Source organism: Pygocentrus nattereri, chromosome 20 (genome assembly GCF_015220715.1).
Source record: "Pygocentrus nattereri isolate fPygNat1 chromosome 20, fPygNat1.pri, whole genome shotgun sequence".
NCBI lineage: Eukaryota > Metazoa > Chordata > Actinopteri > Characiformes > Serrasalmidae > Pygocentrus > Pygocentrus nattereri.
This window is the reverse complement of record NC_051230.1, coordinates 4221154-4248507: the sequence shown is the minus strand read 5'-3', so window position 1 is coordinate 4248507 and position 27354 is coordinate 4221154. Positions and strand designations below refer to the sequence as shown.

Here is a 27354-nt window from a genome sequence, read left to right as displayed (position 1 = left end):
GTATATATGTATGTATATATATATATATATATATATATATATATATATATATATATATATATATAATCACTTAGTATATTGGCAAAAGTATTCGGTTGTCTGGCTTCACACGCATATGAACTTGAGTGACATCCCATTCTTAATCCATAGGGTTTAATATGATGTCAGCCCACCCTTTGCAGCTATAACAGCTTCAACTCTTCTGGGAAGGCTTTCCACAAGGATTAGGAATGTGTTTATGGGAATTTTTGACCGTTCTTCCAGAAGTGTATTGGTGAGGTCAGACACTGATGTTGGACGAGAAGGCCTGGCTCACAGTCTCCACTCTAATTCATCCCAAAGGGGTTCTATGGGGTTGAGGTCAGGACTCTGTCAGGCCAGTCGAGTTCTTTCACACCAAACTGGCTCATCCATGTCTTTATGGACCTGCTTTGTGCACTGGTGCTCAGTCATGTTGGAACAGGAAGGGGCCGTCCCCAAACTGTTCCCACAAAGTTGGGAGCATGAAATTGTCCAAAATCTCTTGGTGCTGAAGCTTTAAGAGTTCCTTTCACTGGAACTAAGGGGCCGAGCCCAACTCCTGAAAAACACCCCCACACCATGATCCCCCCTCCACCAAACTTTACACTCAGCACAATGCAGTCAGACAAGTACCGTCTCCTGGCAACCGCCAAACCCAGACTCGTCCATCGGATTTCCAGATGGAGAAGCGTGATTGGTCACTCCAGAGAACTCGTCTCCACTGCTCTAGAGTCCAGTGGCGGCGCTTTACACCACTGCTTTCCATGCTTTGCATTGTGGAATTAGTTTGAAATCAAACACTTTTCTTACACAAGAATGTAATTCAGTGTACGTATTTGCATAGCCTAAGTGGTCTGGTAGTACTGGTGTTTTTGGATTAATTAAATACATTGATTAAAAATCACATTTTTAATTTGTCACTCATTTTTATGACATCCCACCAATAAAGGCATTTTTTATCAAGCTATTCTCGGTTGTGATATAAATAAGCATGTCAAATTCAGGTCAAATTGCCCTCTATTGTCGTTCTAATAGATCTGGATTTTTACATAGTCTTTCTAGTGTTGTGTCTAGTGATGAACAGGTTAATACAATGGTTTGCAAAAGTTCTATAAGAACATTTTGCCAGATGGATCCTGTTTCATTGCTATTTTTAACATCTGGCTTACTCTTGGCTTTCTCCCTCCGGGGGAATCTTTTTCTGCCCCAAGCCTTTTGAGGAAGCTTTTTCAGATAATCCCTTGGTGGGGTTGGGTGGGGAGGAGCAGCAAAACCTCAGACAAAGAACTGCGATATAATGCAATGTCAACAACAAGATTAGAGCTTTTTAAAACGATACCTATGGGTTGGCAATATGACTATTTATTTCTTTTTATTATTATGTCACAGTATGCTTCCTGGAGCTTATCGTGGATATAGACAGTACTTGGAAAACATATATTTCTTTACAAAGTCAGCACAATTAGGCCTGTTAGATGTAGTGCAGTGCAGTTTGTGAAACACTGAATAAAAATAAATGTAGTTAATATATAATAGTGTTCCAATATATTAAATCTCAGGAAAACTAAACATCATGATACATTATTGTGTATTGTAAAAATGTCTTAAAGTATTGTGATATAATATTTTGTGCCATATCGCCCAGCCTTAGCGACACCTTCCGCAGACTGGTCTGGACAGTGCTTCACAAGAGAGCTGTGGATAAATCAATGAGCAGCAAACTAACAAAAGCAACCATGGACTGGAGCTCCAGTTCCCCTCAGCATCCTCCACTGGGACAGGAGTTCACAAGCTGTATGAACGAGTGAGAGGCTACAATCCCAGATGAGTTGATCCATTGCCTGTATGCATCGTGTATATCGATGTTGCCAGGAAGAAAACCTCGCATCTGCATTTTTGATGTTTTTCAGTTTGTTACATACTTTGAACAACATTGTTGCCCCTTATATTGTATGTAAATTTCATGATGAATGGACTAAAAGAAATGACTTAAAATGATTTGGAGAAACGTCTGGTTCCATTGAATAAAGTAGGTTTTTTCCTTCTCCTGTAAAGAGAACATATATATATATATATATATATGAAATGTGTGTGTGTGTGTGTGTGTGTGTGTGTGTGTGTGTGTGTGTGTGTGTGTGTGTGTGTATTGGGTGGAACCAGAGTATGTGAGTAGTGTGGAGTGGGAGATCATGATTTTGTCCAGAGCAGTTTTTTAGAAAGTCTTGCATCCAAAAGCGTTTGAACAAAGCTCCATTGCATGAGCCGGTCCTTTTCCCCCCAGACTGACTGCCACTGCGAGCCGAGTGACGCAGGAGTCTGACGCTCATTTTACAACTTTGAATAAATGGTCAAGTCAGTCACTTTGCTAAAAAAAAAATAAGGGTTTATCGTTCATACGGTACGTCCTGTATAAACAAATGGACATTCTAATTACAGGATAAGGTCAGAAATATCTTTCTGCACAGAAGTTTCTCCGGACTCCCTGAATATTTTGTTGTGCGCTGTTAAGGAAGGAAATCCTTGTCAGCGCTCACTGAAGAACATTATTATCCTTTAAATGGCTTCATTAGTTAATAAACTTGGGATTTTTAGGGGTTAAACTGTTGAAGCAAAGCAAAGTTTATTTATACAGCGCTTTATACAACAGATGTTGTCACAAAGCAGCTTTACAGAACAATCAGTATTACAGAAAGAAAAGAAAAGAAAATCCGTGTCTGAGGCCAAATGAGAGTCGCCAGCGGCGACGGTGGCAAGGAAAAACTCCCTAAATAGGAAGAAACCTTGAGAAGAACCAAGACTCAGAAGGGGAACCCGTCCTCCTCCTACGGTCGACACCGGGTAGCAAACATTGTTAGTATAAAGTATTATAGAACAGAGTGGTTAACTTGATTAATTAATGATTAGCAGCAGCGGAAGCAGCATCTGAGGGTGAGGACTGCACAGCTTTGTACAGCAAGAAGCTCAGTGGTGGTCAAACCGGTCCAGCAGGCTGGTGAGCAGTGGTGCCCAATCAAGGCAGAAGAGGCGGCAGCATCAGACACACAGGATGGGCAGCTATTCAGCTCGGAAAAGAAAGGAATTACACACACAGTCAGTTCTGTAAAGAGTGGCTGACCACAGATTACAGTATAACAGACCAGCAGAGACTCCAGCAGGTCTAGATCTGACAGGGAAGACTGATCACCAAAGGCTCCACTATACAAGTAAGTTTTTAGCCTAGACTTAAAGACTGAGGCTGAGTCTGAGTCCCGAACATTAACAGGAAGATTATTCCAGAGCTGGGGGGCTTTGTATGAGAAGCTCCCCCCTGATGTAACTTTATTAATTCTAGGTACCAGTAGTGAGCCAGTGCCTTGTGATCTAAGTAGGCGTGATGGTTCATAGTGGGAGAGAAGGTCACTCAGGTACTGAGGGGCGAGTCCGTTTAGAGCTTTATAGGTCAGTAATAGGATTTTATAATTAATGTGATATTTAACTGATAACCAGTGCAGGGCTGATAAAACTGGGCTGATATGGTCAAACTTTCTGGTTCTTGTGAGACTCTGGCTGCAGCGTTCTGGACTAAATGAAGCTTGTTGAGGCTTTTGCTGGGGCATCCAGACAGCAGGGCATTACAGTGATCCAGCCTTGAAGTAATAAAAGCATGAACTAGCTTTTCTGCGTCCTGTAGAGATCATGCATTTCTTAATTTAGTGATATTGTGAAGATGCAGGTAAACTGTTCTCGTGATATTAGTTATATGTGCGCCAAAGGACCGATCAGCGCCTGTCACGACACCCAGACTTTTAACAGTTGAGTTAACAGATTAAAGGTCTCTTTAACCGAAATAAATAAATGCATGTTAGTGATTTTACTTCCGTATTAAATTGAAAGTAATCATTGTTGTTGTAAGTGATCTGCATGGCCTGAACAGTCTGCAGTGTGCATGTACACCACTGTCCACTGTGTTGCGTTGTGTTGTATGACGCTGCCCGATCAGTGCCCTACAGCACCACGCTGGCGGATTAGCTGCTGAAACCACTACATAAGCAATCTCATTCTCTTTTTACCTACAGGGTGAGGCAAAAGTCACAGGACACTGTTTTATTTTATTATCAACTTTTATCTCTGGGGTCATCTCAAACAAATTGTGTATGCTGAGACAAGCATACACACAACAAGCACCACCTTCAGCACCGCATCGTGGAGGCTTGTGACGGCATAAAAAATAAAATAAAACGGTGTCCTGTGACTTTTGACTCACCCTGCACTTAGTTTTATGGGGTCATTTTGATTTTGCGTGACTGTGTATCTGTGGCTGAACCTCAGAGGCCCTTTGCTCCCTGTGTAGACCATTCTATCAAATGAGCTCAAACTGCCTGCTTCGACCGCCGTCTCATAGTCGCCACGCTGCTCCTCCTCGCAGTCCTCAGCTGGGATCAGTCTTCTCCAGCGTTTCGGCGTTCCCCTGCAAAAAGTGTGTCCTCAGCTTCCGTTCGCTCCTCTGCTGACTACGCCATGTTCTCGAATCCACACCAGCACGCAGTGAACCTCGGGATATGTAGGCTGATCCACCCGTTGGATCCTTCATTGCCGTGGAAAATAAGGACACGTTTCTTGGCTGCATATGAAGGAGCTTTCAAAACGGTACAGTCTAGTCGCGCCACTGTCATGGGATCAGCCTTCAAGTGCAGCCCCTGAATTGGGACGCAGCCCCTTGTGCTTCCTATGGACCAGGATGTTGAGCAGCTTTGACTCCAGGTGTATGGCTTTCATTTAGACAAAGTGTTTGAGTGTGAAAGCCTTTATATAAAGACATAGTGCACACTACATAGTGAATAGGAAGCCATTTAAGACTGAGCCCGTATTTTGCCCAGCTTCGTTCATACTATTGTTATTGTAGCACCCATACAGGCTAAGAACGCTACTGAACCCAAAGCTGAAGTGTTTCAACCAAGCAGGACAGCACAACAACAGAGCATAAAGACAGGATGATGCACATGTAATAACTATTGGGCCTTTGTTTATACTGGCTTATACATGCATACATAGAGCCAGGAAATATAATAAGCACATCTGTTAAGGTGTTTCATAAGGTGTTATTACACCCCTAGATAACCTCTGGAAGGATATTCAAATTCTGTATATCTCATAGCCGGATAAGCGGGGAAGAAATGAAAGAATTAAAGAATTTTATTTTCATTTCATTAAATATGATTGCTCAAATCATACAGGATTTGGAAAAACGAACCTATCAGACTGATGATAAGAGTAATAATGACATGTTAAAACATTTAAACTTCTTCTTATTATTATTATTATTTATTGCATATTGGACTGCAATAAGCTCTCCTCAGCTGCCAATGACTACACATTTACAAGATAACCACGTAATTTAAACCATCCATCCATCCATTTTCGAAGCCACTTCTCCCTCAGGGTCGCGGGGGTGGGGGGTGCTAGAGTCTATCCCAGCAGTCATCGGGTGGAAGGCAGGATACACCCTGGAAAGGTCGCCAGTCCATTGCAGGGCAGACAGACAGACACAGACGGTCACTCACACCCAGGGGCAATTTAGCACATCCAATTGGCCTGACTGCACGTCTTTGGACTGTGGGAGGAAACCGGAGAACCCAGAGGAACCCACACAGACACGGGGAGAACATGCAAACTCCACAGAGAGGAATCAAACCCAGGCCCTCCTGGCTGTGAGGCAACCCACCACGCCTAATTTAAACCAATAATTATTAAATACTGTCAGTCCTTGGAATCAAAATTGGTCCACAACTGTATTTATGTAACAGATAACAGATGCATTTTGATCAATTCTCCTTTTTTCTTAATCCTGATTTGATCAATGTGGGCGTTTAGATGAGCAGCTGATGAAGTTCAGAACTCAGACTCACATTTCAGGGAACAGAGTTCACCGAGGTGCCAGTGAAGTAATCAGCCTGGACGCGATGACCAACAGTTTGACAGGGAATGGCATGACAAGGCCTCAGGTATGCAGAGTGCAACAAAACCGCTGAAAATAAATGTTCAACCACGCGGTTTTCAATTGAAGTCCTTTGCACAATAATGTAATTTCTCAACTCGGAGGCAATTCATGAGTCAGATCTGATGATAACCACAGCTCAGACAGATTACAGCCTACAGTTTATAGAGTTAGTAGCTTTTAAAGGATGAATCAATATTGCTACACTGCAAAAAAAATATTTTAACTTAAACGGCTCATAACATGGAAAAGTAGTTTCCTCACTCTTTTTTAACCCTTGTGTTGATGTGTGTGACTCAGTGTCTGCTGGACCCACCACATTATTGTTCTTTAAATCAACACAGCCATAACAATTTATGTAAAAAATATATAAAGTTTTAAAATATCAGAAGTGTCCAGTGTAGCGTTCTGCTTTAGCAGCTGTAGCCAGTCAGCAGCCTGTCCATGTTGTCCACCGTCACACACACAGCGAGTTTTGAACTTGCTTTTTTTGTGATGTCGTGAAAACCAACACATTTACATACAGTGGGATCCAAAAGTTTGACAATGTCTCTATTTCCAAATCTTTTCTAATTGAACCTTTTCTAGATCACTGTGTAGGTGCTGGAAAACTTTGGTTGAAGAGTTTTTTATGTATTATTTTTATGCATCAAATTGTCCAGCAATAGGGTGATGCAATATACTGTTCTTAAGCTTGAAATCCTAGGATTCAATTCCCACAAACCATTTTATGCTCCGTTATTCACAGCAGGTACAATCGTCTCATTTGCAACATGAGCACTGAATGAGCAAATCTGCTAATTATCATCATAATCCAAAACACAGTCTTGGTAACACAGCGAGAGTCAGAGATCAGTTCAGAGATCTACGTATGTCAGATGTCCTCCATTCTAGCCTCTGTTACTCTGGATCAATACTTCAGGAAAATATTCTGACAGTCGGGAAAAAAACTTGAGGGTGTTTCTTTTTAAATGAGCCCAGCATCATGACTGTCACCCAACGTATGTGGGAACAGCGCTGGCATGTCATTTCAAGCAATAATTGTGGGACCGTTAAAAGTTTAATAAGGTTTTTTGTTTCCGTGCAACAATCTGAGTAAAAGTTAGAATCTTTGAAATTTGGTGATGAATTTTTGAATTTCTTAGTATTTAGCATCTTTCACTTTTTCTTTGCTTTGGGCAGCCGTGGGCTGGAGGTTAGGGAACCGGCCCTGTGACAGGAAGGTCGCCGGTTTGATCCCCAGAGCTGACAGTACGTGACTGAGGTGTCCTTGAGCAAGACACCTAACCCCCAACTGCTCCCCGGGCACTGTGGATAGGACTGCCCACCGCTCTGGACAAGTGTGCTCACTGCCCCCTAGTGTGTATGTGGTGTTTCAATTCACAGATGGGTTAAATTAAGTGGTCACTTAATCTTAATGACAGCGTACAGTCAAGCTGGCAGTGGACTCTGATAAGCAGATCAAATCCTCCTGAGATTAGACTAAAACAAATCTGACCTTCTGTGCATAGGCTTGAAAGGTCAGCCACAAATTTGCTTAAATTTAAATAGTGAGTTAGAAATTGAGCAGAATCTTAAATATTTCTTCATTTTAGCTACTTTGTGGTCATATTTTTTTCAAAACTTTAAAACTTTGTAACTTGTTTGCAGGTTTTGAGGAAATTAATCCAGATTTTCAATGTGGTCCCAGACTTTTGGACTCCATCCACCTGTTCAACTTACAGTCCCACTCATTCACACTGAAGTTATAAGAAGCTTTTCAGCTTGGACTGCTTTTTGTCTAAGGCCCAAAACATACTTCACGCAAGGACGCGAACGCAGACACTTTGAGCTACTCCAACGGGATTTTGCATGTAGGTGCATTTAAAAATGTGTCACAATGCATTTAATAGCATCTCATAGCTGCATTCTGAGACTTACAGCAGGGGGCTCTATAACGACAGCTGCCACAGACAAGCAGCTGAGTCTCACACAAAGATGGCTTTCATAAAACAGAAATATGATACATTATTGCCTTTCCATTCCAACTGAACAGGTAAAGCAGCTCTAGCGCCCCCTTCATTACAGCGTAACAATCCAGGGTGAGTTTGCACCAGAACCGGTTTATGAAGAGCCTGGCCACTTCCTATTTCCCCTATTATATCAAAAATAGCATGGCTAAACAGCAGAGAGTGAGTGGAGCTCAACGTCTAAAAACGAGTTTCTATAAAAATAGAATAGACTAAAATAGTTTCTAATCACTCGGCCAGATCTTTCCTTTCATTTAGAAAAGAGAAGGATGTATTTCACTAAAAAAAAAAAGCAAAGAAAACTTGCCTGTATGTGGTAACGGGTTTTGGGCAGCAGGATGCTAACATTACTGCTACTGAGTGCTGATTGGCTGGCGAGCGGAGCAGCTTATTGGCTTTGTTTGCGCTCAGTGACGTCGTGGACCTACATCAGGCACCGTTTTAAACTCCTATAACTCGAGTTTAAAAACTCTTAAAGATATAACAGGTGTGTTAAAACGTTTTATGCTGTTCAGGAAATGATTTTGTTATTTCACATCAGAAATGTTTCAGCATTTATAAACTCTGATTTTGCCCAAATGCTCCATATCAACCCAGTCATTTTGGAGTTGCTCGGGAGTGCCCCCTAGCGTTTGAGAAACCTGGAAGACTTTGCAGAGTGGGAATTCTCCTCACTACAACTTCTCTGGTTTGTACAGAAGGGCCGAATGTTTACAGTGCGTCGGCCAAATTCAGTCAGTTGTGTTCGCGTACAAGGTCGACCAGATACTGCAGCCAAACGCTGACACTAACAAAACAATGGACACCACAAATGCACTCAATTAACAAACGATTACCAATTCTAAAGAAAGCAAACACACACAACTTTAGTCTGTTGAAGAACTGTGGTTTTTTTTTTTTTTTTTTGGAAAACAAAACAAAACAAAGGAGACACACATGGACGGAAAAACATTTGGAAGCAGAACAGGCTTCGCACGATCCACTCTGGACCCAACACAAACCTGCAATCATTTCCAAGCACTCGACAGCTTGGTTTATCTTGGTGAGCTTTACTGCAAGATAGCTACGTCTCAATTTCAATAAATAGAAGACTAAATTTCACAAAAGCTTTTCTAAAAATAATGAACCTGCTGAGAAATCATTTACAGCATTATAACAGACGTAGAGCTACTTTGGTCCTGAACTCCGACAGCAGATATACAGTACTGTGCCAAAGGCCTCTGAGGAAACGATCAGTAAAGCTATTTATCTGGGCAGCAAGTGTTTGTCTGATCAAAAATCAGTAACATTAGAATAAACAGTCCATTTTTATGTGGCTGTGTGACTTTAACCAAAGCTCTCCTCAAGGAGGCCCAGTATTCAGAGCTGCCATCCATTTCCTAGTTCATCTAATCAAGCATGAAATTTGGAAAAAAAACATTTTTTACTTACAGTGCTGTGCAAAAGTCAGACACCACCCTTTATTGTTTGATTCACAGCCTAAACAGCCATTCAGTACAAGTTAACCCACTAGTTTCCAAAAAGTGAATAAAAAAAATCCAAAAAAGGATGAAAAACTACAGAAACAATGGGACTCCTAACAACCACCTGGAAGACCTGACTGCAAAAAATGGTTTATTAGCAAGTAAAATTGTCTTACATCTAGTCAATATATCTAATATTCCTCATGTTGAGATGGTTGTAAGCTTAATTTAAGATTTTTTTTTAGACATTTTTACTTGTTTTGTAATTTTATTCAGTTAAATTATCTCAGTCTTTTCTTGGCTTCAAGCACATTTGCTAAAACAAGCACCACTATCTGCCAATATAGTGAGAAAAATCTAGAAATATGTTTCGATAATCTTATTGGTACAACCATCTCAAAATGAGAAATATTAGGTATTTAGACTAGATTTAAGATTTAATTCATTTTTTGCGGAGCTGGTTGACCCCAAAACTGCCCCCATCAGATAAACAGCACTGAAAGCTTTGATCTTTTGAGCTTTTGAGGAGAACATCAAGCTGCTTCAGATCTGAAAACATCCACAGGAGTTTCTGTCCATCCTTCCACTGTGAGAAGACCACTCAGTGCTGTGGGTCTGAAGGACGTGTAGCTGATCAAGAAGAACCTCACTGAGAAAAGGAGACGGACATCGGTAACACTTTACTGTAGGATGCTGTTCATAACCCTACACAGTCTGGCTATTATAACTGACGTAACCTTACATAACTGTTTATAAATGCTTATTACAATACACGTCACTTGCTATAAAAGGTTAAATTAGCCAGTTTTGATCAAAGTCAGCTAAAGTATCCTTTGACAGATGTTGTAATAAGCATTTATGGACAGTTGAATAGGGTTGTCAGTTGTCATAACAACCATATGTAGGTGTTATGTAGCTTTATGAACAGCACCCTACAGTAAAGTCTTACCGACACATCGAACAAAGAAGCTGAACGATGGACTGACCACCCCAGAGTCCAGACCTCAACACCACTGAATGGGTCTGATTACTTCAGAAAATGATCAACCAGCTTCTAAGACTGAGCTTTGGAGGTGTGTCCACAGATTCTTTGAGGAGCTGAAAGCGAGTCTCCTGAAAAGAGCGGAAGCTGGAATAAAGGGAAAAGGTATAAAGGTATAATAAACGTACAATAAACATGAATAACTTGTACTTACTGGCTGCTTTGACTGTAAGTGAAGTAAACGAAGGGTGGTCTCTGACTTCTGCACAGCACTGTGTTTATTTGCATTGATTCTAATGTTTTATACTGTTTTTCCCAGACAAAAACACACGTATCATCTCAGCTGCCTCGGACTTTTGCTGATAAACCTAAACGAGCGGTCAGTAGTGCAGCAGAGAGTTTAGCATCACCACAGATCAGTTATTAAACCACAGCTGCTACATTCACAGATGTGCCGTAAACTACCCGGCTGGTTAGCGTAAGACCCAACCGAGAGTCTCCGACCGGCGTTCTTTAGATGCGAGTCTAACGTCGTTGATGTAAGCACAGTCTATATATATATGTATGTAGAGAGAGAGAGAGAGAGAGAGAGAGAGCAAGAGAGAGAGAGAAAGAAAGAAAGAAAGAAAGGGGAGAAGGAGTAATTAGAAAGAGAAAGAAAGAAAGAATAGAAGAAATAAAAGATGAAGAGAAAGCAAAGAGGAAGAGGGGACAAAGTGAAGAAGAAGGGGAAAGTGAGACAGGAGAAAAGACAAAGAAGAAGGGAAGAGTGAGGTAGAGAAAGAGGGATAAACGAAGAAGAGAGGGATAAACATAACAGAAAAGAGGGTGAGGAAGAGAAAAAGAAAATGAAAGAGGAGAAAAGGAGAAGAGAGACAGGGAAAAAGGAGGGAGAAGTGAAGAAAGTGAGGTGGAGAAAGAAGGGGAGAGAAAAAAAAAGGAAAGAAAGAAAATCACAGAAGAACAAAAAGAGAGGAGGAGCGAAAAACAGAAAAGAGAGAAAGAGAAAAAAAGGTTTGAGGGAGAAAAAGAGAGAGTGTGAAGAGAAGGAGAATAGCAGAGAAAGAGGGAGAAAAGGAAGAGCATGAGAATGAAAGACAGTGATGGGAAAAGATGAGCAAGAAAAAGGAAAAGAAGGAAAAGAGAAAACAGAGGGATGGAAGAAGAAGAGAAAAAAGAATGTGAGAAAAAAGAAAAGCGAGAAGAGCGGATATAAGGAGGAGGGAAAAAAAAAGGTCAGAATGAAAGTGAGATGGGGAAAAAATGAGAGAGAAAAAGATAAAAAGAGAGAGGGAGGGAAAAGGATGAGAAAAACAGCATGAGAGTGAAGATGGGGGAAAGAGGAGAGAAAGAGACAGAAGGAGGGGGCAGCGAGGGGAAAACAGGAGTGAGAGAGAAAGAGAGCGCCACTCGTTTGGGCTGCACTGCTGTCCTCCGTTTCAGAGGACACAGACTCTCGTCTGCAGGACTGAATGTGGTGTGAAGCTGGTGGTCAGACGCTGGTCTGATGGTCAGGGACAGAGGCTGTGCTCTGTAACTGCTTTCAGTTAAAGGGCCAAAACAGAGCCGCGGAAACTCGGCGCTCTGCGGTCAGTCGCTCTCCACAGCTGGAATGAAGCAGCTGTGGTTGTTTTCTTAATGTTGCTCATCAGCGATCGGTCCACTCGCAGACCACGGCCTCCTGCTACCTCCACCCTCCACCGTCACCTGTATATCTGCCCAGCTGTCTCTCTCTCTGTCTCTCTGTGTGTCAGTCCAGGTTCAGTAAGTCCTCAGACAGGATGTCGATGGCTTTGGAGGTTCTGGACGAGCTGCTTCCAGGTCCAGAGTCCATGAACATGTGAGGAATCTCACTGCCGAAGTAGATCTTACTGTTGGCAGCTATAGCTTTAAACTTCATCAGCTGCAGGTACTCAGGGGTCAACTTCAACTGAGAGAGAGAGAGAGAGAGAGAGAGAGAGAGAGAGAGAGAGAGAGAGAGAGAGAGAGAGGGGAGAAAACAAAGAGATGAGGAGAGGAGAAAACAAAGAGATGAGGAGAGGAGAGAGGAGAAAACAAAGAGATGAGGAGAGGAGAAAACAGAGAAGAGAAGAGAGGAGAAAACAAAGAGATGAGGAGAGGAGAAAACAGAAGAGAAGAAGAGAAACAGAGATGAGGAGAGGAGAGAGGAGAAAACAAAGATGAGGAGAGGAGAAAACAAAGATGAGAAGAAGAGAGAGGAGAAAAAGAGATGAGAAGAAGAGAGGAGAAAAAGAGATGAGAAGAGGAGAGAGGAGAAAAAGAGATGAGGAGAGGAGAGAGGAGAAAAAGAGATGAGGAGAGGAGAGGAGAAAAAGAGATGAGAAGAGGAGAGAGGAGAAAAAGAGATGAGGAGAGTAGAAAACAAAGAGATGAGGAGAGGAGAGAGGAGAAAACAAAGAGATGAGGAGAGGAGAGAGGAGAAAACAGAGATGAGGAGAGGAGAAAACAAAGAGGAGAGGAGAGGAGAAAACAAAGAGATGAGGAGAGGAGAGAGGAGAAAACAAAGAGATGAGGAGAGGAGAAAACAGAGATGAGGAGAGGAGAGAGGAGAAAACAAAGAGATGAGGAGAGGAGAAAACAGAGAAGAGAAGAAGAGAAACAGAGATGAGGAGAGGAGAGAGGAGAAAACAAAGATGAGGAGAGGAGAAAACAAAAATGAGAAGAAGAGAGAGGAGAAAAAGAGATGAGAAGAAGAGAGGAGAAAAAGAGATGAGAAGAGGAGAGAGGAGAAAAAGAGATGAGGAGAGGAGAAAAAGAGATGAGAAGAGGAGAGAGGAGAAAAAGAGATGAGGAGAGGAGAAAACAAAGAGATGAGGAGAGGAGAGAGGAGAAAACAAAGAGATGAGGAGAGGAGAGAGGAGAAAACAAAGAGGAGAGGAGAGGAGAAAACAAAGAGATGAGGAGAGGAGAAAACAAAGAGGAGAGGAGAGGAGAAAACAAAGAGATGAGGAGAGGAGAAAACAAAGAGGAGAGGAGAGGAGAAAACAAAGAGATGAGGAGAGGAGAAAACAAAGAGATGAGGAGAGGAGAAAAAGAGATGAGGAGAGTAGAAAACAAAGAGATGAGGAGAGGTGAGAGGAGAAAACAAAGAGATGAGGAGAGGAGAGAGGAGAAAACAGAGATGAGGAGAGGAGAAAACAAAGAGGAGAGGAGAGGAGAAAACAAAGAGATGAGGAGAGGAGAGAGGTGAAAACAAAGAGATGAGGAGAGGAGAAAACAGAGATGAGGAGAGGAGAGAGGAGAAAACAAAGAGATGAGGAGAGGAGAAAACAGAGAAGAGAAGAAGAGAAACAGAGATGAGGAGAGGAGAGAGGAGAAAACAAAGATGAGGAGAGGAGAAAACAAAAATGAGAAGAAGAGAGAGGAGAAAAAGAGATGAGAAGAAGAGAGGAGAAAAAGAGATGAGAAGAGGAGAGAGGAGAAAAAGAGATGAGGAGAGGAGAGGAGAAAAAGAGATGAGAAGAGGAGAGAGGAGAAAGAGATGAGGAGAGGAGAAAACAAAGAGATGAGGAGAGGAGAGAGGAGAAAACAAAGAGATGAGGAGAGGAGAGAGGAGAAAACAAAGAGGAGAGGAGAGGAGAAAACAAAGAGGAGAGGAGAGGAGAAAACAAAGAGATGAGGAGAGGAGAAAACAGGAGAGGAGAGGAGAAAACAAAGAGATGAGGAGAGGAGAAAACAAAGAGGAGAGGAGAGGAGAAAACAAAGAGATGAGGAGAGGAGAAAACAAAGAGATGAGGAGAGGAGAAAACAGAGATGAGGAGAGGAGAGAGGAGAAAACAAAGAGATGAGGAGAGGAGAAAACAGAAGAGAAGAAGAGAAACAGATGAGGAGAGGAGAGAGGAGAAAACCAAGATGAGGAGAGGAGAAAACAAAGATGAGAAGAAGAGAGAGGAGAAAAAGAGATGAGAAGAAGAGAGGAGAAAAAGAGATGAGAAGAGGAGAGAGGAGAAAAAGAGATGAGGAGAGGAGAGGAGAAAAAGATGAGAAGAGGAGAGAGGAGAAAAAGAGATGAGGAGAGGAGAAAACAAAGATGAGGAGAGGAGAGAGGAGAAAACAAAGAGATGAGGAGAGGAGAGAGGAGAAAACAAAGAGAAGAGAAGAAGAGAAACAAAGATAAGAAGAGGAGAGAGGTGAAACAAAGAGATGAGGAGAGGAGAGAGGAGAAAACAGATGAGGAGAGGAGAGGAGAGGTTTAAAGAGAAGCAGATGTTTCTGGTTTTCTCACCTTATTGGCTTCTGCAGTCCTCTGAGCCGTATAAAACTCAGCATCTGCTTTAGCTTTCTGCCTCGCAAGAAAAGCACTGTCTGTACAGAGAGAAGCGAAGAGCAAAACACACAGAAAAAGGAAGAAAAATGAAGGTGAAAAGATGAATGAGTGTAAAAGAGAGCAACAGAAAGTTCAAAGAGAAAAAGAAAAACAAAAGGGAGGAGAGTAGAAAAAGAAGAGAAGATTATTAACAGGTCAGTTCAGTGTGTTTATAATCTCAGTCATAAAACTCAAAGTAGTCTTAATAATCATGCAGCCTTTCCCTTCAGTCACAGTAGAGTATAAGCAGCCTTTGTTACCTCAATATAAAATGCTATCACAATTAATATGGACACACTTTCAGTTTGAGAGTCAAACATCCCCTTTGCTCATTTCATGAGTGCATAAACGATGATGTAGCACACCGGATTTGTGAGGTCAGACACTGATGTTGGTCGAGAAGGCCTGGCTCACAGTCTCCACTCTAATTCATCCCAAAGGTGTTCTGTCAAGTTGAGGTCAGGACCAGTCAAGTTCTTCCACACCAAACTGGCTCATCCATGTCTTTATGGACCTGCTTTGTGCACTGGTGCGCAGTCATGTTGGGCCAGGAAGTGGCCGTCCCCAAACTGTTCCCACAAAGTTGGGAGCATGAAATTATCCAAAATCTCTTGGTGCTGAAGCTTTAAGAGTTCCTTTCACTGGAACTAAGGGGCCGAGCCCAACTCCTGAAACACAACATGATCCCCCCTCCACCAAACTTTACACTCAGCACAATGCAGTCAGACAAGTACCGTCTCCTGGCAACCGCCAAACCCAGACTAGTCCATTGGATTTCCAGACGGAGAACCGTGATTGGTCACTCCAGAGAACACGTCTCCACTGCTCTAGAGTCCAGTGGCGGCACTTTCCACCACTGCATTCCACGCTTTGCATTGCGCTTGGTGATGTAAGGCTTGGATGCAGCTGCTCGGCCATGGAAACCCATTCCATGAAGCTCTCTACGCTGTTCTTGAGCTGATCTGAAGGCCACATGAAGTTTGGAGGTCTGTAGTGATTGACTCTGCAGAAAGTCGGTGACCTCTGCGCACTATGCCCCTCAGCATCCGCTGACCGCTCTGTCATTTTACGTGGCCGACCACTTCGTGGCTGAGTTGCTGTCGTTCCCAATCGCTTCCACTTTGTTATAATCCCACTGACAGTGGACTGTGGAATATTTAGTAGTGAGGAAATTTCACGACTGGACTTGCTGCCCAGGTGGCGTCCGATCACGGTACCATGCTGGAATTCACTGAGCTCCTGAGAGCGACCCATTCTTTCACTAATGTCTGTAGAAGCAGTCTGCAGGCCTAGGGGCTCGGCTTTATACACCTGTGGCCATGGAAGTGACTGGAACACCTGAATTCAATGATCTGGATGGGGGAGTGAAAACTTTGAAGGCTCCTTCATATGCAGCCGACAGATGTGTCCTTCCTTTAAATGGCAACCAAGGATCCAACCGGTGGATCCTTCACCAGCCAACATATCCCGAAGATCATTGTGTGCCGGCGAGGATTAGAGAACATTTGGGCTGTTACACATTTGCATCACATGTGGTCATATGACTGCGCTCTGTTAGGATGGAAAGCGATGATATTGTGAAAACATGACGTTACATTGATTTCATTATTTAGTGCTTTATATCTATGGCTGCCATAATAATCGCCTGTTGGGTCTCACTTCACTTTCTTTCTAATGTTGTTCCAGTGTGGAGTGTAGACAAGGGCAATTACTGAAAGACTTCCAAAGCATCCACTGATTCACAGCTTGGAAAACATTTAACATGGATATCTGCCTGGAAAAATCCAGTAAAATGATCAGATGACCACTGGTTTTGGCTTAAAACTACAACTGGAAGAAAAACACCAACATGTCTTATGCAGGAAATAGAAGCTCCACAGTTTAGAAGCAGAATAACTGAACGAGTCTCTCCACGTTGTCTGTCCTTTACAGAGGGTGTTTGTAGAAGGTCAGTATCTGCAGATCTAAGATCATAAACGGACAGACATTCAGGAGCTTTAAGGCCATTTAGAGCCTTAAAAACTAGTTGAAGAACTTCAGAATCCGTCCTGATAGAGTTCTTTTAAAGCGGGAGTGATGTGATGTCTCTGTTTTGTCTTTGTGAGGATCCGGGCTGCTGCATTTTGTATGTGTTGTAAGGGAGGTATCAATCTCAGCGCTGCAGTCACACTGATGTGGTGGTGGTGGCGTGTTAGTATGTGTTGCGCTGGTGTGAGTGGATCAGACACAGCAGTGCTGCTGGACTGAGAATAGTCCACCAACCAAAATATCCAGCCAACAGCGTCCTGTGACCACTGATGAAGGACTAGAGGATGACCAACACAAACTGTGCAGCAGCAGATGAGCTGTCGTCTCTGACTCTACATCTACAAGGTAGACCGACAAGGTAGGAGTGTCTAATAGAGTGGACAGTGAGTGGACACAGTGTTCAAAAACTCCAGCAGCAGAGTATGGGTTAGGGCATAACCAGCTCTACCGTACTCGCCTCAGCACTGCTTAACATTCAGCAATTATTGCTGCATTTATTGCGTGCAAGTTATTAATGACGCATATTCAGAAATTTTACATTTCTTAATAAGTGTAATATGCTTCTGTGTCATTTTAGTGGTCATGTCACGATTGGCCCCTCCCAGTCATCCATGTGCTTCCTTGTTTTGTTTCTTTGGTCCTGCCCCTTGTTTCTAGACTCCGCCCTTGATTATGTTCACCTGTGTCTTGTTAACCTGTTCCTGTGTTTTCCCCTGTGAGTTTGCTGGTCTTTGTACTGTATTGTATTGTTTGGTGTTTGTTCTGCTGGCCTCCGTTGTTTGTTTAGCCTGTTTTCCTTTTTTGTAATGTCTGTCCCTCGTTCTGTCCGTGTTGGCTCTCTGACTCTGACTCTGGACTGTCTAGACCCTGAATCTGGATTCGCCCCTAATAAATCTCACTTCTCTTCGCATATGCGTCCGTCTCATCATCGCTCCCTGGTGTTACAGGTCATAACAATAATATTTAAAAAAAAAAAAAAAAAAAAAAAAAAAAAAAAAAATCGGTAACACTTTACTGTAGGACGCTGTTCATAAAGCTACATGACACCTACATAAGGTTGTCATTACAACTGACATAACCCTACATAACTGTTTATAAATGCTTGCTCCAATAAACGTCATTCGCTATAAAACTTACATTTGCCAACTTTGATCAAAGTCACCTAAAGTAGCCTTTATGATAGCTGGCGCCTGTTGTAATGAGCATTTATAAACAGCTAAGTAGGGTTATGTCAGTGGGAATGACAACCTTATATAGGTGTCATGTAGCCTTATGAACAACACCCTACAGTAAAGTGTTACCCAAAAATCTAACTTTACTATTACCATTGTTATTTTTGTGGTTTAAAATGTGACCTTTACTAAACTCCACTAGACATAATAAAAAATGAAAAGCATTCCAAGAAGCATGTTTCTGGTCCTCCGGCAGAGCGGAGTAAGAAACAGAAACATGAGGTCAGGATAAATCGGCTCCAGCAGTGCAGAGGAGTCTCATGGGATTTTGCAGAACATGGTGTGTGTGTGTGTGTGGGGTTCGGGGGGGTGTATGTGTCTTTTAAAAGCTTTGCCCATTCAGTTTCTCCTCTGTTTCATCACTCAGTAACTGTGGGAAACAGAACAAAATTTCATTTAGGTTTTCTTTTTTTAGGACCCCGCACATCCGTGGTTCTGAGAAATGACCAAAGTGCTTAAAAAGTAAAACGATGAACCCACACTGGCCCACAGACTGAAGCAGGACCAGCATAGTCAGTTTTTGACGATGATACCAATACAATATTTTAACTTCGATACAGATTTCTGAATGATACTTAAAGGTTGTATTTGTATATCTACAGGAAAAGGACATTTATACTTAATCCTATTTATTTACTATAATTTTTGGGATTTTCACCAAATTTTCCCCTCCAATTTGGCAGTGGCCATTTCCAAATTTCACATCACAATGTGTTGTTTATTTGTCTGCGTTGAGTGTGTTAGTTTACCCATGTCCAGAGAGCTACTCAAGCTTTATAGTTACACTGTATGGCCAAAAGTATGTGGACATGTGATCAACACACCTACATGAGCTTGTCGGACATCCCGTTCCAAAACCATGGGCATTAATATGGAGTTGCCCCGCCAACTAATTTTCAACGTTAAGAGCCGCTACTTTTCTGGCTAGGCTTTCCACAAGATAGCGTGGAATCGGAGATCGGAGCGTGCATGTGGGAATGTGTGCCCATTCAGTTAAGAGCATTTGTGAACGCTTGCAATCAACTTCCAATTCAAAGGAGTTCCTCCTTGACACAAAACCTGTCGATCCATGTGTTTATGCAGCTCACTTTGGGCACAGGGGCTCAGTTATGCAGGAACAGGAAAGGCTCTTCCCCAGACTGATAGCACAAAGTTGGAAGCATGTGATTGTCTAAAATGTCTTTTCATGCTGACGCATTAAAATCACCATTCACTGGAATTAAGAGGCCCAAACACTGAAAAACAGCCCCAGCCAATTATCCCCCCTCCACCAAACTTTACTACTGGCACTGTGCATTCTGGTAGGAATTGTTCTCCCGACATCATGTGTAAACTGTAAATTTGTATAGTTTCTTAATTCTATTATTATTTTTTATCTTTTTCTCCTAACAAGCACCTTGTTTATTTATTTCTATAGTATATCTTATATTTTGTATTTTGTATGATGCACATCTTTGTCTACTTACTGCTCTTTATCTGCTTACCATGTATTCCGTTCTAACAATGCAAATTTCCCCCAGTGGGATAATAAAAGTCTTATCTGATCTTATCTTATCCACCAAACCCAGATTAATCCATCAGACTGCCAGACAGTGAGGTATCACTCCAGAGACTCTTTTCACTGCTCCAGAGTCCAGTGGCGGTGAGCTTTACACCACCCCAGCCAACACTTGGCATTGCACATAGTGATCTTAGGCTTGTGTATAACTGCTCAGCCATGGAAACCCATTTCATGAAGCTCCCGGCGCACATTTTTTCAGTTGGTGTTGCTTACAGAGGCTGTTTTGTAACTCTGTAGTGAATGATGACTGTGTGCTTCAGCACTCAGTAGTCCAGCTCTGTGAGTTTGCGTGGTCTAAAGTTTCATAATAATAGCACTTAAAGGTGCTTCCCAAAATATTCCAAATTTTCACTCGTAACTCGGCACATACCCTCGATTTCCGAAATCTTTTTCTCCGTCTCCTTCTCCATCACTTTCTGTCCAAATTTGATCTCGGCCACTTGAGCTACTTTTTCAGCCTCTGAAAACAGAAACAAGATCACATCAGCAGCTTCTACACACTTACACCACTTACGAAAGCCAGACATCCAGTACGCAGTACTGCACACAGTGTATTAGAGCTGAGTGGTCTGAGAGAGCTCCACTCACCAATAACGGCTCTTTTCCTCTCAGTCTCCGCCTCCTTCTCCACCACCTTCTGAGTCTGAGCAGCAATCAGCAACTTGGTCCTCTCACTCTCCCTGATGCCACAAATACAGTCTATGTGAAAGTTTGACCTGGTCTAATGGTGTTTTGTTGATTTTCTTAAGAAAAAATAGTTATATGATAAGCAGTTATCGTATTTTCCCATGAGGAATTTTTCCTGTTGGCTGTTTCTTCACCGCTGGTTCTTGTTTGCTAAAATATTTTTTTTTTCTTCCATTTTGCTTCTCTGAGCAGATTAAATGATGGAAATAACAGTTAATACATATTCAGACACATTTTCAAAATCTATTTATTTGTGTAGTTTGTGTTTATTTGCTGAGAAAAGTGTTAATATTTGAATAAACAAGGTTTCTAAAATATTAATGATTATATATACGTGTGTGTGTGTGTGTGTGTGTATATATATATATATATATATATATATATATATATATATATATATATATATATATATATATATATAAATATATAAATATATATATATAAGTAACAGTGATGTTCTGGATGTTGGTGTGTGTGTTTACCCATCTCCAAGCCTCTCCTCCTCGAGGAAATCCAGTATTATATGTAGTTAAAAAGCAGCTCCTGGTTTGACCAATCAGTGCTCAGTAAATTGAGCTCATGATGTAATTGATGATATTAACGAGTCTCTGTGGCGGCTGTGAAGGTGTCCAGGAAAAATATGGACCCGAGAAATTCTGGTTACTGTTTATTGTTTTTCTGTTTATCTGAATTATGAATACGACTTTATTCTAATGTATATTGTGATAAACTCACTGCTGAGGTACATTGTTAAAAAATTTGCTTAGACGCCTAAAACTTTCACACAGTTCTGTATATCTAAGAAAATAATTAAATTATCTTAAGAGAATATCTGAACCTCTTAAGAGTTTTTTTTTTCTTCAATAAGTGCATTTAAGAACATTTGCAAGTTTTTCCTTAAATCTTTTGTGAAGCCCAGATGGGTCAGAGGAGGCGATTTCAGGCTGAAAGGTTTTTAAATTCTATTCCTTGTGGTGGGTTTTGTACATCTAATGACCTTGAATGTGAGAGGTAACATCCTTTTTTTGATATTCTATGATATACAGTGTAACACCTTTTTCCTGACAAGCGAGAGACGAGAGAGAGATGAAAGAATACGAGGCGGGATAGAGAGACATCAGGAGATAGAAAGACAAGGGAGGCACAGGAAAAAGAGAAGGAAAGAAAGGGGTGAGAGGAAGAGAAAAAGGTAGAAATGATGGAGAGGCATTCAGGGGGCGAGAGAAATAAACAGAAGAGAGGCAGAAAGGACAGATAGAGTGAGAGCGTGAGAGAGGAAGAGCAAACAGACTCACATGAGCTCATAGTTCCTACGAATAGACTCGGGTATGTTGGGTTTGGTGACACGAACAGCCTGAGAGAGAGAAAGAATAATTAATCACCACTTCTAAGGATGACCGATGTCTTTGCCCATAGAGGAGAGAGAGAAAGACACAAAAAGACAGAACCTGTGGTGGGCAGTGATAAAGACCTTATAGCAGTGGAGTCCAGGCATATGAGACTAGAAGACCAGTGGTCACTTAACATCGCAAGTATCAAATCAAATCACATTTATTGTCACATCACACCAACACAGGTGAGAAGGTGCGTGAAAATCTTAGGTGTGTACCTCCCTTATAGTATTAAATAAGAAATATACATACACCTTATAAACATGATTATACATGTAAATAAGAATATTCATCTCCAAACTATCAATGTTCATCTTACATCTCTCTCTTTGCCATCTTGTTAGCTTCCAGCTAGGTGCGATTAGCTAGATTACATGCAGCCTAATAATAATCCAGTAATAATCCGACTAACAGCTCAATCGGAATAGAATGCGTCCATGTATACGCTTCATTTGGAATAGTCTGAGTGGGTAATCCTGTAAATAATCCATTAAATAGAAGAATAATATCCGTGTAAACGCCTGTATCCGATTACTTTCCCTATCGGAAAGTTTCAGTCCGTTCTGCTTGTGCGTCGCATCACAGTGAGAGTTTATACCGTTCAACACAGCGGAGCAGAAACTGGTCTGCAGAGGAGACGAAGTTCATGCTCTGATCTTTAAAAGACGGCGGTGGGACGGACGTCCAGCTTATGCGTCTCAGAGCACGACGTCTTCCTCTCGGCCTTCTTTAATAAGGACGTGTGAAGGACGTTTTCCTGAGTCTGACGTCATTTTAAAGCAGTTAAAAACACAATCACTGCTCACTGCTGCTCATCTCACTCTGACTGGACTCACGTGTTGCTTGCTGTCATGGTAACGTCTACTCTAAGTGGTTCTCTATGAATGCGCATCATTTTGGATCACATTATTTGTAGTGACCATGTAAATTAAGATTGTCCATCAGATCACTGAATGAGAATGACACCTCAGTCTCAATCTACAATCAGAATGTATTCAAATGGATTGTTTTTTTTTAATATAAAAATAGTCATTGCGTTGCTATGGTGACCAGTAGTCTGAGCTGATCTTCAGGGTTAAAGGGTGAATCAGCAGTTCTACATTAACTCCAGCGTTTAAGACCATTTACTGTTAAACTGTGTTCAGCTTTCCGCTCAATGACAGTGCAGTTTCCACACCAGGAGCTGAAGGAGCCCTTAGAACGCTCTCCACAGTACATGTGTCGAATGTTCTGAGGATGCGGGGGTTCAAACCCCTTCAGCCTCCTGAGGTAGAAGAGGTGCTGTTATGCCTTTTCTACCACCCATGTGGTGGTTCACTCCATGTGATGTGAACACTGAGGAACTGAGGAGCTGCTGACCATCTCTACAGTGGCCCCATTGATGATGGGGGTGTGCACCTTCTCTTGCTTCCTGCACCAGTGTGTTAGGAAGCTGACCTCCTCTCTGTAGGCCTCCTTGCTGTCATAGGAGAACAGGTCCACAAGCATGGTGTCATCTGCAAATTTGATGACGACATTGGAGCTTTGTCTGGCTGAACAGTCGTGGGTGTACACAGAGTACAAGAGAGGGCTGAGCACTTAGCCCTGAGGAGCTCCGGTGTTAAGGGTCAATGAAGAGGAGGAGAAGCTGCCCATCCTCATCACCTGGCGTAGGTCCATCAGGAAGTTCAGGATACAGCTGCACAGAGAACTGTTCACACCAAGATCCCAAAGCTTAATGTCAAGCCAGGAGAGCACGATGGGGTTGAATGCAGAGCTATAGTCCACAAATCTTGACCACGTTGACCATTTTACTTTAAAGCTACACTATGTACGTTTTCAGGATTTTTGGAGAGCTCTCTGGTGAAAAGAAAGATGTCTCTCAAAAACATCTGGCTGGGTGTTCACTACACGATTTCTAAAACCTTAACCGATTTCTAAAACGGAGAGAAACACGCTTAACAGTTTGCCACAGATTTTCTTGTTGTTTTCTCGTGAGGAAGACAGGGCAAAGAGAGAGTATAGCACACATCACGAGTTCGGGCTACGAATAAGAACTCAAACTCCCAGATCTGAGATCACATGACATAAACAAAGCTAAACAGACTGGACCAGTTTGTGCTTTTACACACAGCGAAAGCGCGAACTGGGGATGGTGGTTCAGCAGCGCTGATATTACAGTGAGAGCTGGAGAAATGTTTCACTACAAACTGCCAGCTGAGCTGAAACTGTAATGAGAGGATTTTGACGTCTGGATCCAACATTATAAACAGGACATCGGCTTTTATTTCCCTGTGTTTTACACGCAGCTCCTCCGTCTTCCCTTTGCTGTTCATGCACGTCTCTTCGTCTTTTCTTCCGTGCTTGTAGCTCTTTCATTGGCTGTTGTTTGAATCACTCACTGAGTGCGTCTCTGACCATCTCACTGCAGGACTCATGAACGTTTTGAGTTGTAAATATCAAACCCGTCGCTTCAGATTGTAAAAATTTGATTGGTTTGAATGTTTAGCCAATGAAAGTGCCTTAGAGGGGGAGTCTTGTTTGTGCACCTTCCGCCTGGCTGATCAGAGGCATCTGTGTTTGTGCCTCACTAATGAACTGGGCATGTACATACACCTTCCTGTAGCTCATCTATTTCGTGCCCTGAAGAAGGCACGAGCTGCTATGCGTGGGCACTTTTAACAGTCCAGTTAGGACATGTGAATACAGTAAAGACATTTTCATTTAAGGAGTGCCTTGCTTTCAACATTATTTTTTTCCCCTTGATACCAGAAAGCAATACTTAAAGCAAAGACCACACCTACAACTATCTTTAAAAAATATATGCATACATGTAAAATAGTACAATTATATTGACTTACTGGTTGTGTTTTTGCCAATCTGACTTAATACGTTATTATTGTGACACATCAGACTTGGAAACCGAAGAAGGATCCATGTGCAGGTTTAATAGTTAACGGGGCAATCCAAAACTTGTGGTCAAAAGGTCAGAAACAGTAAGTCCACCCAAAAACCAAACATCCAAAACACAGGGGCAAAAGGCAAAAATCCAGAAGTCCAGGCAGGGAGTCAGAAACACAATACAGGCAGTTAATCCAAAAACGCTCAGTATGCAGACGCAAGGGAACTGGCAATACTGCACTGTTTGGCTGAAAGAGAGGAGTATTTAAGCTGTGGCTGATTACAGAAATTAGGCACAGGTGGTTTGGTGGGAACAAGGCTAGAACTCCGGGGAGTGAGACCTCTGGTGGCCATACAACGAATCGCTGACAATTATAGCTTAAGCCTGTGGTGTTTAGCCTCACTCTGCTCAACAATCTGATGGAAAATCTCTGTTTGCATGCTCACCACAAGCAATCCAAGCCAAATTACATACATGTGTAGGGAACCACTTAGTTTATACGTTACCATGACAACCATCATCACATGAGTCAAGTCTCAAGAGTGAGATGAGCAGCAGTGAGCAGTGATTGTTTTTTCTTTTAATGGCTTTAAAATGTCAGACCCAGGAAAACGTCCTTCACATGTCCTTATTAAAGAGATACATGAGCTGGACGTCCGTCCCACCGGCGTCTTTTAAAGATCAGAGCATGAACTTCGTCTCCTCTGCAGACCAGTTTCTGCTCCGCCGCGTTGAACGGGATAAACCCTCACTGTGACGCGATGCACATACAGAATGGACTTCAACTTTCCGATAGGGAATGTAATCAGATACAGGCATTTACACGGATATTGTTCTTCTATTTAACTGATTATTTCCAGGATTACCCACCTCGATCAACCAGATAGAAACTGTATTCCGAATGGCCTCAATTAGACTAGACTATTCCGATTGAGGTGCTTTACATGAACGTATTCGGTTTTGACTGAGCTATCAGTTGGATTATTACTGGATTATCAGGCTGCATGTGAATGTGGCTAATGTGAAAGCATCGGTGTTCCTGCTGAGCACGAGTGAAGTGTTGGCAAAAGGAGACGAGTTGATTGTGTTCTCATTCGTTTGGTAATTCTATCAATTTCTATAAATTCCAATGCACAGCAGCTTCCATTGTGTCATGAACGAACCCACAGAGGCAGATTTAAGTAGCTATCAGTCTGCAGAAGAATAAGAGCTACCATCCTGCCTGCTCAGTGTCCAGAGCTCGTGCTGCAGCAGGTTTTACCGGTCAGATGTAAATATCTAGCTACAGAAAAAATGGGAACTTCAGTTCCTCCGATGGTGCTGGATGTACTAAGTTGCTTCACTGTAGTTCTACAAGTTACTCAGCACTTAAGTAGTTTTTTCAGTTGCCACTTTTGTAATTCTATTTGTTTTTGTTTTTTAAAGGTATTTTTACCTTTACTGTAGTTATTATTTCACTGCAGTAACAATATTGTTTCTTCTGAACAGAACAAGTTTGGCAGTATATTACAGACTTTTTTCCAAAGTCAATTTGGGCAACATTTTTTTTTTAGATGATTGTAGATGATTAATAAACTATTAACAGATTATCAGTAACACATCAACATATCAGTGAAGTAGCAGTAGTGAAGCATCTGAACACAGTGAAGTAAATATCTTGTAGATGTTCTGTTGATACATTACTTACATTAATTAAATGTATTGTTAATATGTTACTTACATTATGCAAAACTTAGCATTACCAACCTTACCCAACACCTGACCCTCATCCTGGCCCTAATCCTAACCTTAACCTCCACCCTGGCCCTAATCCTCACCTTAACCTCAACCCAAAATGTAATCCTAATCCTTACCCTGGCCCTAATCCTAACCTTAACCTCAACCCAAATCCTAATCCTCACCCTGGCCCTAATCCTAACCTCAACCCAAAACGTAATCCTGATCCTCACCCTGGCCCTAATCCTAACTTTAACCTCAACCCAAATCCCAATCCTAACCCTGGCCCTAATCCTAACCTTAACCTCAACGCAAAACCTAATCCTAACCTTAACCTCAACCCAAATCCTAATCCTCATCCTGGCCCTAATCCTCACCTTAAACTCAACCCAAAACGTAATCCTGATCCTCACCCTGGCCCTAATCCTAACTTTAACCTCAACCCAAATCCCAATCCTAACCCTGGCCCTAATCCTAACCTTAACCTCAACGCAAAACCTAATCCTAACCTTAACCTCAACCCAAATCCTAATCCTCATCCTGGCCCTAATCCTCACCTTAAACTCAACCCAAAACGTAATCCTGATCCTCACCCTGGCCCTAATCCTAACCTTAACCTCAACCCAAATCCTAATCCTCACCCTGGCCCTAATCCTAACCTTCACCTCAACCCGAAACCTAATCCTCACCCTGGCCCTAATCCTAACCTTAACCTCAACACAAAACCTAATCCTAACCTTAACCTCAACCCGAAACCTAATCCTCACCCTAAACCAAAGCCTAATCCTAACCCTCACCTTGACCCTATATTGATCATATGTTTTTGACATGTTTCTGAGAGTCTGAGTGTTTGTTTCATCTGAAGTGACACTCAAAATGAAGTCCCCCAGATTTGAAAATGTGCTTATAGTGTCTTTAGTTGCGTTTTCCATGTGAACGCGCATCATTTAAGGCATAAATCAAATTCAAATGCAGATGTGTACCGGAAAACTGAACATGGAAAAGTGTTTGACATTTCATTTTCAAAGGTTGGACTTAAAAACGGGAATATCGGTCGCCCATTTGCAGTCGCATTCCGTCAT

The 27354-nt window shown here is 42.0% G+C and overlaps 1 protein-coding gene across 3 annotated transcripts in view; it reads right to left on the bottom strand.

The window, feature by feature from the left end:
• Positions 1 to 11714: 11714 nt before the first annotated feature.
• Positions 11715 to 27354, bottom strand: part of erlin2 (ER lipid raft associated 2) — a 42096-nt gene continuing 26456 nt past the window's right edge. For 2 of the 3 annotated variants that reach the window (XM_017723870.2, XM_037531290.1), the window contains exons 8-12: positions 21580 to 21638; positions 20186 to 20277; positions 19968 to 20057; positions 14696 to 14775; positions 11715 to 12379 (exon numbers count right to left, since the gene is read on the bottom strand). In XM_017723870.2, the coding sequence (XP_017579359.1) occupies positions 12200 to 12379; positions 14696 to 14775; positions 19968 to 20057; positions 20186 to 20277; positions 21580 to 21638 (501 nt within the window). In that variant the 3' untranslated portion in view covers positions 11715 to 12199. The remainder of the gene's footprint in view (positions 12380 to 14695; positions 14776 to 19967; positions 20058 to 20185; positions 20278 to 21579; positions 21639 to 27354) is intronic. The other variant, XM_017723869.2, reaches the window with a different exon arrangement.